Source organism: Etheostoma spectabile, chromosome 17, assembly GCF_008692095.1.
Source record: "Etheostoma spectabile isolate EspeVRDwgs_2016 chromosome 17, UIUC_Espe_1.0, whole genome shotgun sequence".
Lineage (NCBI taxonomy): Eukaryota > Metazoa > Chordata > Actinopteri > Perciformes > Percidae > Etheostoma > Etheostoma spectabile.
In genome coordinates, this window is record NC_045749.1 from 10,432,912 (window position 1) to 10,448,418 (window position 15,507).

The 15,507-nt window shown below is 39.4% G+C and overlaps 2 protein-coding genes across 3 annotated transcripts in view; both read left to right on the plus strand.

Annotated features, from left to right (window-relative positions):
• The window catches only part of LOC116705324 (cGMP-dependent protein kinase 1), a 79,492-nt gene extending 67,915 nt beyond the window's left edge, over nucleotides 1–11,577 (plus strand). For both annotated transcript variants that reach the window (XM_032541414.1, XM_032541413.1), the window contains exons 9-18: nucleotides 2,363–2,437; nucleotides 6,945–7,041; nucleotides 7,156–7,295; nucleotides 7,763–7,852; nucleotides 8,036–8,177; nucleotides 8,627–8,790; nucleotides 8,978–9,100; nucleotides 9,194–9,256; nucleotides 9,372–9,438; nucleotides 9,564–11,577. In XM_032541414.1, the coding sequence (XP_032397305.1) occupies nucleotides 2,363–2,437; nucleotides 6,945–7,041; nucleotides 7,156–7,295; nucleotides 7,763–7,852; nucleotides 8,036–8,177; nucleotides 8,627–8,790; nucleotides 8,978–9,100; nucleotides 9,194–9,256; nucleotides 9,372–9,438; nucleotides 9,564–9,662 (1,060 nt within the window). In that variant the 3' untranslated portion in view covers nucleotides 9,663–11,577. The remainder of the gene's footprint in view (nucleotides 1–2,362; nucleotides 2,438–6,944; nucleotides 7,042–7,155; nucleotides 7,296–7,762; nucleotides 7,853–8,035; nucleotides 8,178–8,626; nucleotides 8,791–8,977; nucleotides 9,101–9,193; nucleotides 9,257–9,371; nucleotides 9,439–9,563) is intronic.
• A 2,434-nt stretch (nucleotides 11,578–14,011) lies between these two features.
• LOC116705570 (dickkopf-related protein 1) lies at nucleotides 14,012–15,501 on the plus strand. The gene is made up of 4 exons (XM_032541840.1): nucleotides 14,012–14,449; nucleotides 14,582–14,726; nucleotides 14,919–15,053; nucleotides 15,160–15,501. The coding sequence occupies exons 1-4, from the start codon at nucleotides 14,234–14,236 to the stop codon at nucleotides 15,423–15,425; spliced, it is 762 nt and encodes a 253-aa protein (XP_032397731.1). The 5' UTR covers nucleotides 14,012–14,233; the 3' UTR covers nucleotides 15,426–15,501.
• The last annotated feature ends 6 nt before the right edge of the window (nucleotides 15,502–15,507 follow it).

The following is a 15,507-nucleotide window of genomic DNA, read 5'->3' on the forward strand; positions in this document are numbered from 1 at the left end:
TGTCTTGTTTGAATGTCTGCTCATAAAGTTTGGGAGACATAAAAGGTAGTCTGATTCAACCATGATTCATTTAGGGGATTGTTCCGGCGCCGCCAGAACATCCGCCGGATGTCTCTCATTTAGACCAGATGTCTCGCACCTTCCGCTTTCTTTGTGTTGGGATTCTTAACTCTGGTTGATTTATAAGGACTATGGTTAACTGCTCCTCAAATCTCTCCAGGGTAAATCCAGACAGGTAGCTAGACTATCTGTCCAACCTGAGTTTTCTGTTACACGACTAAAACAACTTTTGAATGAGCACATGTTCCACCAAAACAAGTTCCTTATCGTGGCTATTTGCAGAGGCACTCATATTGAATGTGGTGCCGCACAAGTGCGATTGGTTTATAGAAATGCCAATAAACCAGAGCACGTTTTTGTCCTATCCTGGAATGCTGTGTGGACTAGCCAGACCCTCCTCTGTAGCGCTGTGGAGATTAGATAAGATAGACTTGTATTGATCCCAAATTGGGAAATTTCAGTGCTACAGTAGCAAAATATCAGTCACACTGCACACATACAGAATATACAAGAAATAATAAATAGGATAGATAGGTCTGGCAATGCGAGACTACATAAAAGGCAATCCAATCATCACCTAAAGTTTGCTCATTAATTCAGTTTATTTGTTCAGGACTCACCTAATTCTCATGTAAATGTTTTCTAAAGACATACAACTAAACTTATGAGATTTGCTCGTTAAGTGATGTCATGAAAGAATGTGTTCTAAATCTTAAATCAACTTCAGTTAAGGATTTTGATTCATGCTAGATTTGTACAGGAATAACTAACAAGGGCTATTTTTTCACTGAGATTCACTTCACTTCGCAGTGACATGGTTTGACATTTTCACACAAAGTTTATCATGTTTTTTGGTACTTAAAAATGTTTATATATGTTTATATGTTTAAAAGAAGTTTATATCAAGTCTCTGTCCAAGGATGGTTAGTCATTGAACGTCTCTGTCTCTAACATTGAGTTGTGTGCTGAGAATAGAGAGACAGATGGATTGGGCGTAGGGAGGAGATGGTATCAGCTTACCCAGGGCCTCACTCTAGCCTCAGGGAACACGGTTAGCTCAAATGGGCCATCCTCAAAGCTAGCAGAGGGGATAGTGAGTGAGTCATCCAGCACAGGTGATTATCACTGCCTTTCACTCTGCTTGTCATACAAGCAGCTAATGCTGTCACAGCCCACAAAACTATAAGTCATTGTGTCAACCAAGCCAGTATTGGTGCAGATTCCAGGTTATTAGTATTTGAACTTTTTGCATGCATTTATTCGTTTTCTGCATGTGTAATGCTTAAAACCAAAACACTGCCAAATAAGGTTAATTGCAAGAGCTGTGCAGGAGGAAAATAAAGGAGAGAGAGACATTTTGAAAGAGATGGCAAATAAGAACGAATGGCGGGGAGTTACAGACTCAGGGCAACAGACACTGTAGGGAACCAAACATTTAAAGAAAAGCTCAGCCGCAGCTTACAGGCATTATGATCTCAACAAGAGAAAACACCAGATGTATTACATCGTCTGGCTGACAGCTTGATGAGCCTCGCATGTAAACCGTCTCAGTGTTGTTCTTCCAGGATGTATTATGCTTTGGCAACCATACTTTAGAGAAGAATTGAGTTGCTATTTTTCATGTACCAGATCTCCCCATGAGTGCAATTTTACTAGCATAGTGTGTAGCTTATTATTCTGCAACATCTCAGTGTAATTTGTCTTTCATTTTCATATCCTCTGTAATCACAATGATACTTAATTAGGTTCTGGTATTTCCTGTGAGAAAATTGATGAATAAACAATTGTAATTTTACTTTGAATGCCTGAAAAGAACATGACTTGTACTGGCTCTGAGTACTAAAATAACAGAAATATTGTCAAGAGAATTTTATGTCAAATGATAACTATTAAAATACTTAGTGACTTTTTGTCACTTAGCACAGTATGTTTTTTATTCTACATAGATTGTTCCACAACCTTCCTTTGTCTCTAAAATTCCCCCATCTGCTGTCATACTATTTAACACCGTATCAGGGTAGCTCTGTCCTCTCATCTGTTCTACAGTGATTTTTACAGGCTTGTCTCTAAAAGCAGACTGATGAATATTTAATAGTAACTGGCAGGGTTTTCTTACAACGGTCTGGCCATATATTGCACCAGCTTCTTATATAGATCACCTGCATTTGTCACATACTGTAACTGGAGAACAAGTGCATTGCTTTGGGCTGGCTGCTTTGGGCTGGATTGTAGATTATTGAATGAACAAACAAATTAGTCTCAGAAATATTTGCTGTTTTAACGTTTACTGTCTGTGCTGCAGTTCATTCAAGCACCTGATTGGAGGTTTGGAGGATGTGTCCAGTAAAGGCCATGAGGATGCCGATGCCAAAGCCAAGTAAGACAATTACAATGTATTGATATGTACAAATGAATTAAAATACACACTATTCATGTATATCTTTCTGCTTTGTGGTTTTTGCTTGCTTTCTGTTTTGTTTTTCTTTTATTGCAATCCATTCATTAATTCTGCAAATTAATTTCCACATTCAATAAATCTGTAAAATGTTGGAACATTTTCTTAGGTAAACTTGCTTGAGACCAACTGTTAATGCATTGTGCCTTTAGGTCTGTTATATAACAAGGCAATACCCCTGTGGCAGGCCAGCAGAATATATGACCTCTGCCTCTATTTCTGGAGGAATTAATACGTACTCTATTTATCATTACTATGGAAACAATAGAAGCACTATAGAAGGGACCTTGGCATTAAAGTGGGCATCTTGGGGTACAGGCAGCTATATATTGGCATAATCTGATACCTTGCTCACTCTGTGCTATATTGCAAGTCAAGGTGAGGAGAAACAAGAACCCGTTTATGACAGATTACAGAGAGTGAGAAAGCAGGAAGCTTATCGCACCAGAAAGGGAAAAAAGATGTAGATAGATGGACTGAGTGAAGAGAGACAGAGAGAGAACAAGATGGGTGATGATCGGATGCTTTGGATTTGGATTTGTTTGACCGCTGAGCGTGTCAGTCATCTTTTGCAAGAAACAATGCAGGGTGTTATGGGATGGAGTGCATTGGCTTACATTCAGCGCTGGCCAGGTCCCCCTTGATGGCTCACTACCACTAGTGATTGCCAGCAAACGTGTGTGATAGAATGACACCTGTAGTGTGCATTCTCTTTGCAGTCTGTTGGGAAGCTAGTAAGATTGATTTCATGCACATGAGCAATAAATCATGGCCATCATTGTAACCTCATTATCTACCCTTTTCTCTACAGAAGTTTCTCTTAAAATAAAGCCACTCTTTCTCTGCTCCCTCAAATCTGTTGCAGCAAAGTCATTTCCACCCTGATTAAGGTAGCTTTCCCTGCCTGCATGCTGTGTGCGTCGTTTCTTGCTGGCACTCCCCGCCCAGCAGAGCACATTTGTTTCTTGGTGAGGAAAGCTTGAGTCAGGATCCCATGGTGAAACCATCTCTAATTGGTCACAGCGGATAAGCACTATGCAGCAGTACTGTAACTATACAGCAAACTACAGCTGCTCTCTCTGAAGTTGACAGGTCTTTTCTTCAAAGACAGCCTCCCCGCTATGTGCTATATGTGCACATTGTTTTTTTTTTCTCTCTGCAGGAGCAGCTTCATGCACAAAGTACAGCCAATACATTTGTCTGTGTTGAAATGATTTACCTGTATTTCTGTATGCATAACACGTATTTAAGTATTTTGTTTAGTTCAAGTTCCACTTTATTTATCCTTAGAAAAGGAAATTTAGTGTGCAGCAGGATATCTAAAAAACACATACACAGGAAAAAAGCACCACCATATGTCAACAACATTGTAAACACAACACAGGACAAACATCAACACATTAATGGAGACATTCCTTCCCCCAAAACCAATGACAGAATCCAATCGGACAGTCCACAGGTCAGTATGTCATAATGAACAATGACAGGAATACATTAATAAATAAACATATACTATATATAGATTTCATGAGATGTAATTCAGGTGAATTCAGGTTCCTTATAGCCACATGAATAAAAGAATCCCTGGCACGTCTATTTCTTAACATAGGTAGCCTAAAACAACAACCTGAGTAAGGCTAGTGGAATGCTAGGTGAGAGTCCATATGTTTGCTAATGTATCTAAACTCCCATATCTTAAGTACAGTTGCAGAAGTCTTTAAAGCTTTGTTGGGGTGTCTTGGTGGCCTGGGGGTTACAGCAGTGACCATAAACTGCAATGTCCCTGGTTTGCGTCTGGTCAGAGACATTGTTGCATACCATTCCTAAATTCTCTCACCCCTCATGCCCTAACAGCGGTCTTATAAAGGCCTAAAATTCCTTGCAAAAAATTGTTTAGAAAATCTTCTGTTTCCTGGTGTTCCAATTCAATAAGTAATGAAACTATTCTCTGATGGATCAACAGCTGCTTTTGTTTTCTACTTTTTTGTAAGGTAATTAATCTAATTTTCCTTTCAATAAAGTCTAAGAAAATATATGTATGAATCTTGCAGATGTCCTGTATTGAGGATAAATACTTTACTTTCCACTCATGGCTCATCAAGCATAACAAAGAATTATGAGAAAATAGGAACCCAGTATGACCCAGCACATCCCATGTCTGAGCAGGTATAGGAGTTCAATAAGCCAGAATTACTGATAAATAAAAGTGACATTTAATGAGTCAGCTTTAAGGTCAGAGATGCTGTCTTCTCCTCCTTAGTCTCTCTTGAGTCAGGCTAGACCAAAGGAAATTAAGACAATAGCGCACACACAGACACACACACACACAAATACACTCACACACAGTTGGACACATGGGGATTGCATCATTTCTTATGATCTCATTCGTTCACTGATATAGATTATTACCCACTGGGGTGCCACTTGACCAGCATAGGAACACTTTGTATTGTAATGCTGGTAACAGATTTGCCATGCAACAGTGATAAGTTAGATGTAATTTCAACTTTATTTAGGGAAACTCAAATGACTAACCAGGGTTACATTACAGTGTTGGATGCACCTGAGCTCTGTGTTACTTTTTATTCAAGGTCAAGTTAAGACATGTGTTTAATGGTGTATGTATGGGTCCAGTCCCACTTGGTCTGCTTTTCAGTATCATATTCCAACTAGTGCTTCAGCCATGAACATAAACAAGTGTTAGTCTCTTCCTATCTAAAAAAAGACAATCTAGTATTTGTGTTGCCGCTTTAGTTTTCTATTCATCGACTCCCAGAGAGCCTAAGTGTCCTTGGTTAGAACAACATTAAGTGTTTTTTTTAAGCAACAAAACTATTCTATTCAATTCATTGCAATGAACTGATAACTTCACCGACTGAATTCAAGGTTGTCTTATTTCATTTGCTTCAAGAGGAGTTAATGATTTGCACAAAACATAATATATGGATGGATTCTTGTCACCAGAATAGCTTCATTTTTTGGTTCAGCTTTGAAATGCTTGGAGTTATTGTTCATCAGCTTCAAGTATTTGCGCCTTACCTTGATACTTCAAATGGAGCAGCGCTGCCATCTGCTGGCCAAATGATAATACTACTTTAAAACCTTTTCTAAAAACCTGCATGATGTCAAATGATCCTGACAGAGTTTGTGAGACCTCCCTTATTATGTGGACTCAAAAGTCTGTGTATGCGCACGTGTCTGGTACAATGGCCTTATTAATAATCCCTTCCCACACACAGGAATGCATGTACTCTCAGTTACATGTCTCTATCCTTTGGTTAATCAGAGAGCATTTTGGGATTTGGAGTGTTTTCTGGGCCACCTTCCAGATGATGGGAGGGGAGAAAAATATGAAAGGATTACCTGTGAATCTGTGAAAGGATTACCTGTGAATAGAAATGCTAGTAGTTGGGCCTATTTATACACAAATAAAACACTGATTGTCCTAGTAACCTAATGTGTTTCTGAGAAGCGCCCTGGCTTAGTAACCTGCCAACACATGCCCCCACTGTGCCCACTGGTATGCAGTTTAGGGAAAATGTTCTGTTGTTCTGGCTTGCAGTGTAACTGATGTACTGTATCTGGTGGATCTGATGGAGTAAAATCCTCTTTCCACATTTCAAATGGCCGAATAAGCTTAGAGTGAAATAAGTCTCATTTGACATTTGATCCATCAAATTCCATCCCAGAACAATACTCATAAAACCAACTTTGTTTAACTCATGTACATAAACTTTATCCCTGCTGCACCATGAGGAAAGACTGTTGGATTTATCTAAACAAGTCTTCCTTGTTGCGGCATTTTTTGATAAATGTCTGTCATTGGCATATACAGCTTTACTGTTTTTGTGTGAGAAAAGGCCTTTGAGGTTGATTGTCTGTTCTGAGTGACCCAGAAAAGGCAGTCCTAAGCCTACTGATCCAGAGAGTGAGCTGATGAAACTCTGTCTGTCTGGATCAAACAATAACCAGAGAAGACACGGGGCATCTGGGGATGAGGGATGGACATGTGGAAACAATCTGCGCTGCCAGAATGTGCAGGTCTGCAAAGGCATGTTGGGGTGTTCAGTGGCAGAGTCAAGGCATGTCTTCAGAGCCAGCTGACTAAACTTGTTCCATCTTTGTTTTTTCCTATCAAGAATAAGGACAGACTGTATGTGTTTAAAGAGAGGTCAACATCGTTTACCAGAGGACAAAACTCCCAACACATTCTGTTTATGTGTCCACATTTATACTCTCCACATCCTCCATTACACCCTTGATAGATTACTATGAGTTAAATCCTCTAAGATTTGCAAACAAATGAGCTAAAGGAGAGACGGATATTTTGTCTCAGGTTGCTGAAAGTGGATTATCTCTTCTTTTATCCTTCATCTCATCTCTAATCTTGTTCCCATTTTGTCTTTTTCCCCTTTCCTTGTCACCACAGGTATGAAGCAGAGAATGCATTTTTCTTTAATCTCAACCTGGCTGACTTTAACATCATCGACACTCTGGGAGTTGGTGGCTTTGGTCGTGTTGAGCTGGTAGGGGGCACTGCACTGGGACAGTAACATCTTCACAATTGTCTAACAAACTGTGCGGGCTAATGTGCGGGCCGGCCTTTGTATTTGAATTTCTCTCTTTTCTTCTCACTGCAGGTTCAGCTCAAGAGCGATGAAAATAAAACCTTTGCCATGAAGATCCTGAAGAAGCGACACATTGTTGACACAAGACAGCAAGAGCACATTCGTTCAGAGAAACTTATCATGCAGGAGGCCCACTCTGACTTCATTGTTAGGTACATATCATGAACAGCTTCACTGAATATAAATAATCTAAGAATCAGCACTGTATTACCTCAGAACCAGAAGGACCTGATTCTGTCATGCTAATTTTTTATCATACATGCATATTAAGTATATTGTGCAGAATACATGTGAGTCCTTGGGTGTCTACCTGTGATGTTCCTGAGATACTCTGGTGTTTTCTTCTCTGTATATGCTGGAAAATGATCCAACTTCTTTTGACCCTGAAAGAAAATAAGAAGGCACATTACTTTATTATGTTTATGATACACAAACTATGTTTAAAAGATATAGACTTTGGTGTAAAATTGCTTCAAATACAACTGTGCATTGTATTTGTGTTGAATAAATAATTATATTTCTAAGCATTCAGACATATACAATTTTAAATTTAGATGTCCTGTGCATATATTTTTTTATTTGAAAGCAGTTTGAGATAACATTTATGTTGTGTTTTCAGACTCTATAGAACATTCAAGGACAGCAAGTACCTCTACATGTTGATGGAGGCTTGTTTAGGAGGTGAGCTGTGGACCATTCTTCGTGACCGGTAAGCTCTTCTTCACACAGCTAATACATTTTAGCTAATACCATTTAGTTTAAATGGTATTAGCTGTGTCATATTTCTGTCAATGCTAGTGATGTAAAAAGTATGTACTACATCAAGTAGAGAGTTGCAGTTACAGTAATAGTCCTAAGACCTCAAATATCTGTTGTCCTGCTGTGTTTCCAGGGGCTCATTTGAGGACTCAACCACCAGGTTTTACACAGCTTGTGTGGTGGAGGCCTTTGCCTACCTGCATTCCAAAGGAATCATCTACAGAGACCTCAAACCAGAGAACCTTATATTGGACCACAGGGGCTATGCCAAACTGGTAAGAGATCAGTAAGGGATTACCAACCAAAGAAACTGAATGTAACAAATGCTGCAAACAAGAGAAATCTCATCTTTTTATGATGCTACAATGAAAGATCAAATGAAACGTAAAGGTAGTTCATCTTGGCAGTAAATAAAAGTGTGATTATAGTATAATTGAGGTTAAGTTGGATTATGTTTTTTTTGGGGTGCCGCCATTCCCTACTCTCCTGCTGGAGAAACCAGTTTGTAGCATTTGGCAGAGCTGCAACCAGCTGCTCAATGCTTTTCTATCCATCATGCCAAAGCATCAAGTGAAAACTGTAATACTGAAATGTTTACACAATTTCCAGTTCATTATTATACATAAAATTGAACATGATCTCATACAAAAAGGACCAAGTTGATATGACATAAATTCAAATTCTTATTCAACTTCATAGTTCAAAATCTTTTTTTTTTGCCTAGGTTGACTTTGGCTTTGCCAAGAAGATCGGGTTTGGGAAGAAGACGTGGACCTTCTGTGGGACGCCGGAGTATGTAGCACCAGAGATCATTCTGAACAAGGGCCACGACATCTCAGCTGACTACTGGTCTCTAGGAATCCTCATGTTTGAGCTCTTAACTGGCAGGTACACACAAGCCCGGGCATGTCCATAAAACTAATATTTTAATTGTTCCCAGTGATAGCATATCTGGTATCAAACAATACAACAACAATAAAAACTACAACAAATAAAACACTAACCTCAATGTAAAAATACTAAAAATAAAAATAACCCTGTTTTACTCAAGACTATCTTTGCCTCTGTTATGTAGCCCCCCATTCTCGGGCCCTGATCCTATGAAAACCTACAACATCATCCTGAGAGGCATTGACATGATCGAATTTCCAAAGAAAATTACCAAAAATGCTGCCAATCTAATTAAAAAGCTATGCAGGTGAGCGTCTGTGTTTCCAGCATAATTTAAACTCATAGTCATTAATTGAAGTGGTCTGTATGCTGAATCAACATATTTGTTTTTCTACTGCAGGGATAATCCTTCTGAACGACTGGGAAACTTGAAAAATGGTGTCAAAGACATTCAAAAGCACAAGTAAGCATGTCTATAAATTAATATGATCATCTTATTTATATAATGTGGTTCCTGGTTATAACTGTGTAGTAAAACATGATTATGAAATTAAGAAGTAATGCTGTTTGTTCTTTAGATGGTTTGAGGGCTTTAACTGGGAGGGCTTGAAGAAGGGGACATTGACGCCTCCTATTATCCCTAATGTAAGTGTACACTACTCACTATGATTTTCTTTCTAGTTACTCTTTTGTTGTCAATCTCATACTTACAATCCAGTTGTTGTCTGCTTGCTTAGTTTTTCTCTGAACGGTTCTTATCTTTCTACCAGGTCACATCAGCAGTTGACACAAGTAACTTTGATAGCTTCCCTGAGGACAATGAGGACCCGCCTCCTGATGACAACTCCGGCTGGGACGTTGATTTCTGAAGTCCTCTTCTCAACTTAAAACCAAAAGGAACTATTCTTTTGTTGGCTTGGAGGCCATCTTGAGGACATGGCTGTGTTTAAAAAAAAAACTGCTTAAAAAAAAAAGAGAGGATATGGAAAAGAAGATAAACGGATGGATGGCAAAGCCCTCTGGGTCACCGATATGCCTTTATTTCACTGTGGCTCTGGATCAAGCATTTATAATGGGACTACTGTAGCACTTCTTGTCTTACACTCGGCTCTAAAGGCAAAGGCAAGGAAAGTGCAGGGATACACACATACATACACAAAGCAACAGAGGCTAATTATGGAGCCAGGTTTTCCCATGTAACAGGGAAGGTTTGGTGGGTGGATGAGTGTTCCATTGATTGTCTATAGTTTGTTTTGGTTCTGGGATAAGTAAGAGTGTGAAAAATGTGGACTGTTAAAAAAAATAGGACGCTGATGATTCGTTTTGTTTCTGTTTGTTTCTACGCAATATTTGCTGACATGTTTGGAGGACTTTGGGAGGGTTTAAGAGGTTACTGCAGTTGCTCCCTGGTATTTGACATGCAGCTGCTTGCTGCAATCTCCGATAGTTTCCAGAGATCTACACACTACACTACAGTTTGCAAGTAAAACTGGTATCAAGTGCTCAAGACTAACCTGAATGTCACTGATTTTCTTCTTATTTAACATCCATATGGCATACAGCATGTACAGTACATAGTTTTTGAATTTACAATCTCACACATGAACACAACCAGGCTAAAATCAAGTACTTAGTACCCTTTAGGCCTATATAAGATTAACCTACCTTGAAAAGCACAAACACTGCATTCAGTGAAAAGAGATGTGTGACTCTTAAAAGGGCCCTGCTTCCAATGTAATAAATCACCCACCGACACACATGAAATGTCAGCTAGTATTTCCATGAAGCAAATGTGTCATACACTTAAAACCATGAACTGAGAAAATCAAAGCAGTAACAGCTTATTTTAAGCTTCAGTAGATTAAGTCACAATCTTTTTTTGTTCTTTAGTATGCTTTTAATCACACATATGAATGGTTCTCTACCTACATACTTCTTAAATTTGTTTTTAAATCACCCAAAAGCCTCATCCTCAGTTAGCCCTGTATAGTACTGACATAACTGTGAACATGGTTTCAATGTCTTTGGTGCTGTTATAGATAAATTATAATAAGCGGTGGTGAGATGATGGTACTGGTTATTGTTTTTGTAAAGTGATTACTTTCTGTGCTCGTTTTATTTGTATCGTACTTGACTTCCTTATTTAGAAAATTGGAGACTTGTGTCAATGTGTAATCTTGAGTGAAGATTTGTTTGATATGACTTGACACCATTTTGCATTGTGCTAAATTGTAGTCTCAAGGTTTTCAGACACGAAAGTGTACCATATAAACTAACCATCCTCTTCTTTGGAGGCAAAATTGACCACATTCACATTATCTTAAGACAATCTTGACTTACCTTCATTTTATGAATATTTAAAAAATGTCTCCAAGAGACCAACAGCGACAAAGGAGATTATATTGTGTGAAACTCACAACTTTGACCACTAGCGCCATGATCTCTCACCCAGCTCATCGCCTCTCTCATGTCCAACAATCAGAGCAGAAAATCAAAAGAAATGTAAGTGCCTTAAATCAATGGCATACAAATTTAACATCACAAGTCCCTTTTTGATGCTGCATGAACACATATACACCTCAAAACCTATTTGTCCTCTTAGATGGCTGCTTCTCATCCTTTGTTATATTTAATAAATACATAAATCACCATGGAAAGAGAATTTCAAGTCATTTGATGGCTGACAAAACTGCAAATGAAATCCTTTTTCTGATTACCCCTTTTGATTTGTCTCACAGGAACATTTATTAACAGCAAAATGATAAAAAAAAGTATCATACCTGATACTGCTGTAATGTCTAATGGCTTTTTCTATGAATGCTGATATGAAGTCAGCCACAACTGGCCTGATACTAAGTGAACTATAAATCATAGCATGTAGAGACGGCAAGAATGATTTGCAGTTTTGAACATTTCACAAATTGGAAAACAACATTCCTCTTCACCACTGTTGACAATCTTTGACTGTATGACAGCATCTATCAAAATCATCATCCACTCTCTCATTTTAACACAGCCCAATTCATATTTCATCCCAAACAGACTGACACACTTACATTTAAATGATATAAATCATCATGATGTTGATGGAGAATTAATCTTAGTTTGGTGGGCATACCATAAGTATTTTTGCTGCAGGTAATGTTTATCACAAAGCCTTATGTATGCCATCACTTTACAGACCACTGGTTTTGAGTCTTATATTGACCGCCTTCTGTAATGTTTCCTGATATTTGCCTTGTGTTATGTTGTTTATTCTGCTGTAAATCAATTTTGCAGAGTGCCACCTGTAAGATTTTTAAAATGATAGAGTAAAAACAATACTTTTGAGTTGTGTTTGTCTCTTAGTTATTTTTTAACAATTCTAAATTACTTTGAAAGCGTGTGCTGTGGAGATTTTGCAGTTTGCTGTACCTGCCACAAGAGAGAGCTGCAGGTAAGACCGATCTCTCTCAAACCAGCTGCCTCAGCCCGATATGAACTGGTTGCCTGATGTCTAATAATCGGTCCTAGAGTTAATGTCATCCACTTTACTAGTAAGTGCAGATGATTCAGCTTTTCTTGATTCAGCTTCTCTGGTCTCAGTGTTATTCGCACAACAAATCTGTTTGGTTGGGACAGGGAAATGGCTTCAGCCATAACAACAGGGTGACACCTCTGCGAGATCAAAGAGGATCAAAGTGCATCAAAGGAGCTCACCTTACCAGCACTGACATTTAGTAAAGTGAAGATAAAAGCGCTACTTCAAAAGACATACAGCAATTCAAACGCGCAAAGTGCTACAGTGTGTTTGTCAGGTGTCCATGGCGCATCTTTCTCTCTCTCGCAGACACACACGTTCATGCACGCACACACACATACACACACATCCTCACACTCAAACATAAGCTACGTGACCAGCAGATGACGTCCAAGTGCCAAGATATCTTAAACTCAAGTGCTCCATCGCGCACTCGAGCACCTGTTTGCTTTGTTTCTCAGCATATCGGAAACAAGTCGAGTCACAAAATGCACTTTCACCTGTTTCACTCAAGTGCCAAGGCGCTGATTAGAAGATAGAACATATCACTGCACTTTGGGACTTTATTCAAGAAAACAAATCCACCATGAGTCAACTGTTTACTGTTTAAAGGGTGACATTACCTGGCTTGGTTGATAGACCAATGTCAAACAAGTATTTCACTTGCTTTTAGAACGTACATTTCTTACAGTGGAGGATCCCGAAGTGTCAGAGAGTAGGACAGATCAGAGCTGCCTTTAATCTCAAAGTGCCAGCCAACCCTGAAAGGCCTCGCCACGGAAGTCCATTAATTCGGTAAACTTTTCACACCCCTTAATGGTCTGCATATACCACACATTGATGTCCGCCACTGGTGTAATCAAGCACACTTTGGAGGATAATTGCCTCCTTTGCAATCAGAAGGATCAAATGAAGTAGTTAATCGACGCAAGTGACTTCAATCACTGTCTTCACACAGCCAAAGGGCAGTTAGGCTACTTGAATGTCAAAGAAACTGGAATAACCAAACACCTCTTATAAAGTAAGATAACGGAGTTCATGAAGAAAGAAACACGCTAAATGTCTTATTTGGAGGAACACTGGTGAGTTTCTGTCATAAAGATAAATCAGTTAACAGATCAAATATGCTGCAATGTTTTGTAGCAGATAAATGTGGCATATGTGCGTTATTTTAGATTGATTACGGCTGTAATAGTCCGAAGTCATTCAAATAAAATGTATTACAATAAATGGTGAACTGTTGGCATCAATGTTTTGGGGGAAAAAAATGTTCATTTGAATTAGTGAGCTATAAAACAAAAAAAAATAGATTATTTGCTCTCTCATCATAACTGTTTTAAATTAAAATTAGTATACTTTTTAAACTACTGCATAAATGTGGTTAGAATATCACATTTGTTTTCCAAATTATGAACGTCAAAAATATATATATATATATGCATATATATATATATATTATATATATATATATATATATATATAAGTATAAGTATATATATAAGTATTCCACACTCAGAACTTATATATATATATATATATATATATACATATATATGTTACTAGTGTAGTGATGGGCATTCCGACTCTGCATGTCATTATCATTACAAACATTGTGAAACGCAGTCCTGTGCGTGGAGAATGGATGGCCATTTCCGTACAGTGGGGCTATGGCTCTCTTTGAAATTCCACCCCTACGCCTTTGTTGTGCACAGCGAGGGGCGGGAAGACACATGTATAAAGAGATCATCCCAGGACTGTGAGTCAGGAGACTTCGAAAGCATCGTACCGAAACTCTCTGGAAACTTTGTGATTCAGGATTCAAGCCGTTCTGGACTTTGTCACACAGCTATCCTTTTCAGCGAAAGAGAAGGGATTTGTTTTCCGTGTGTTTGCAACACAGCATCATTTAACAGGAAAATCATGCAGATACCGCCAGCCCATCGCTTCTTGGCTGTGTATCTCACGCTGTTTGGATACATTGGGGACGTTTACACTGGGACAGTCCTGGTGAACTCAAATGCTATCAAAAACCTGCCCGGTGCTTCAGTTGGCAAAGGCACCAATACCGTCAGTCCGAGTCCGCGCACCTCTCCCTCTGGTAGCATGGGACACAAATTACCCGTGGACACCTTGCAGGTAATGAACTTTCTCGTGCGTAAAAGTCAGTTCTGTGCGCCACCGTCAAAGATGCAGTGTATGCACGTTTTGAATGTAATATCTCAACAGTTCAATGATACGCTGCATTTGTTTTTTTTATTCAAACTATAGCAATCAAGTATTTGCACGGATGATGAAGACTGTGGAGGGGATGAATTCTGCAACGACGTCCGAGGCGCCTGTCTGCCATGCCGTAAGAACCGGAAGCGTTGCGCACGGGACTCTATGTGTTGCGCTGGAAACCGCTGCAGCAATGGTGAGCAAAGGCAGCCCACCTAAAATAAATACTGACATTTATGATGTACCAAGTTGTTGGTGATATTCTGATAACTGGGAATTGTTTGCTTGTAGTCATACTGTCTGCATGTTTACCGATATCCATTAAGTTTAATATGCGCCAGTGTTAAATACAAACCCTAAATACAGTAATTTATTTTGACCTTTCTAGGTGTTTGCCAGGCAAATGACATAGATGGTCCAGATGCAGCCATCATGACTGGATGGCACAAACACAACAACACCATGGACCATCACGCCAAAAAGCCTACCACTGCGCACAGCAATCAGCCTAATTCTGCAAAAGGTGAGTCTCTCCTGAAGAATCATAAATCTTTATGAGGTTCCAGTAGGTTTCAGCAAAGTCTGTTTCATGTAACATACTTCGATCTCTCTCTTTCCTCTATCTCCAGGCCAGGAGGGGGATACTTGCCTGAGATCTGCAGACTGCTCTGAGAATTTGTGCTGTGCCAGACATTTCTGGTCTCGCATCTGTAAGCCTGTGCTGACAGAGGGTCAAGTGTGTACACGTCACCGCAGGAAAGGCACCCACGGCTTGGAGCTGTTCCAGCGCTGCGACTGTGGCGACAGTCTGGCCTGCCGACCAGAGAAAGGGGAACGAGACCACAATGTCAGCAGGACTGCAGCCCGGAACCTACACATCTGTCAGAGGCGCTGACACAAAAGTGTGGACACGCACAGAGACAAAAATACACACACACACACACACACACACACACACACACACACACACACACACA

What these genes read in the sequence shown, in the direction of transcription:
- LOC116705570 (XM_032541840.1), top strand. Translation starts at nt 14,234, where the DNA reads ATGCAGATACCGCCAGCCCATCGCTTCTTGGCTGTGTATCTCACGCTG. An exon ending in TGGAAACCGCTGCAGCAATG is followed by an intron (nt 14,727 to 14,918) that starts GTGAGCAAAGGC and finishes TGACCTTTCTAG; the next exon opens with GTGTTTGCCAGGCAAATGAC. An exon ending in TCAGCCTAATTCTGCAAAAG is followed by an intron (nt 15,054 to 15,159) that starts GTGAGTCTCTCC and finishes CTCTATCTCCAG; the next exon opens with GCCAGGAGGGGGATACTTGC.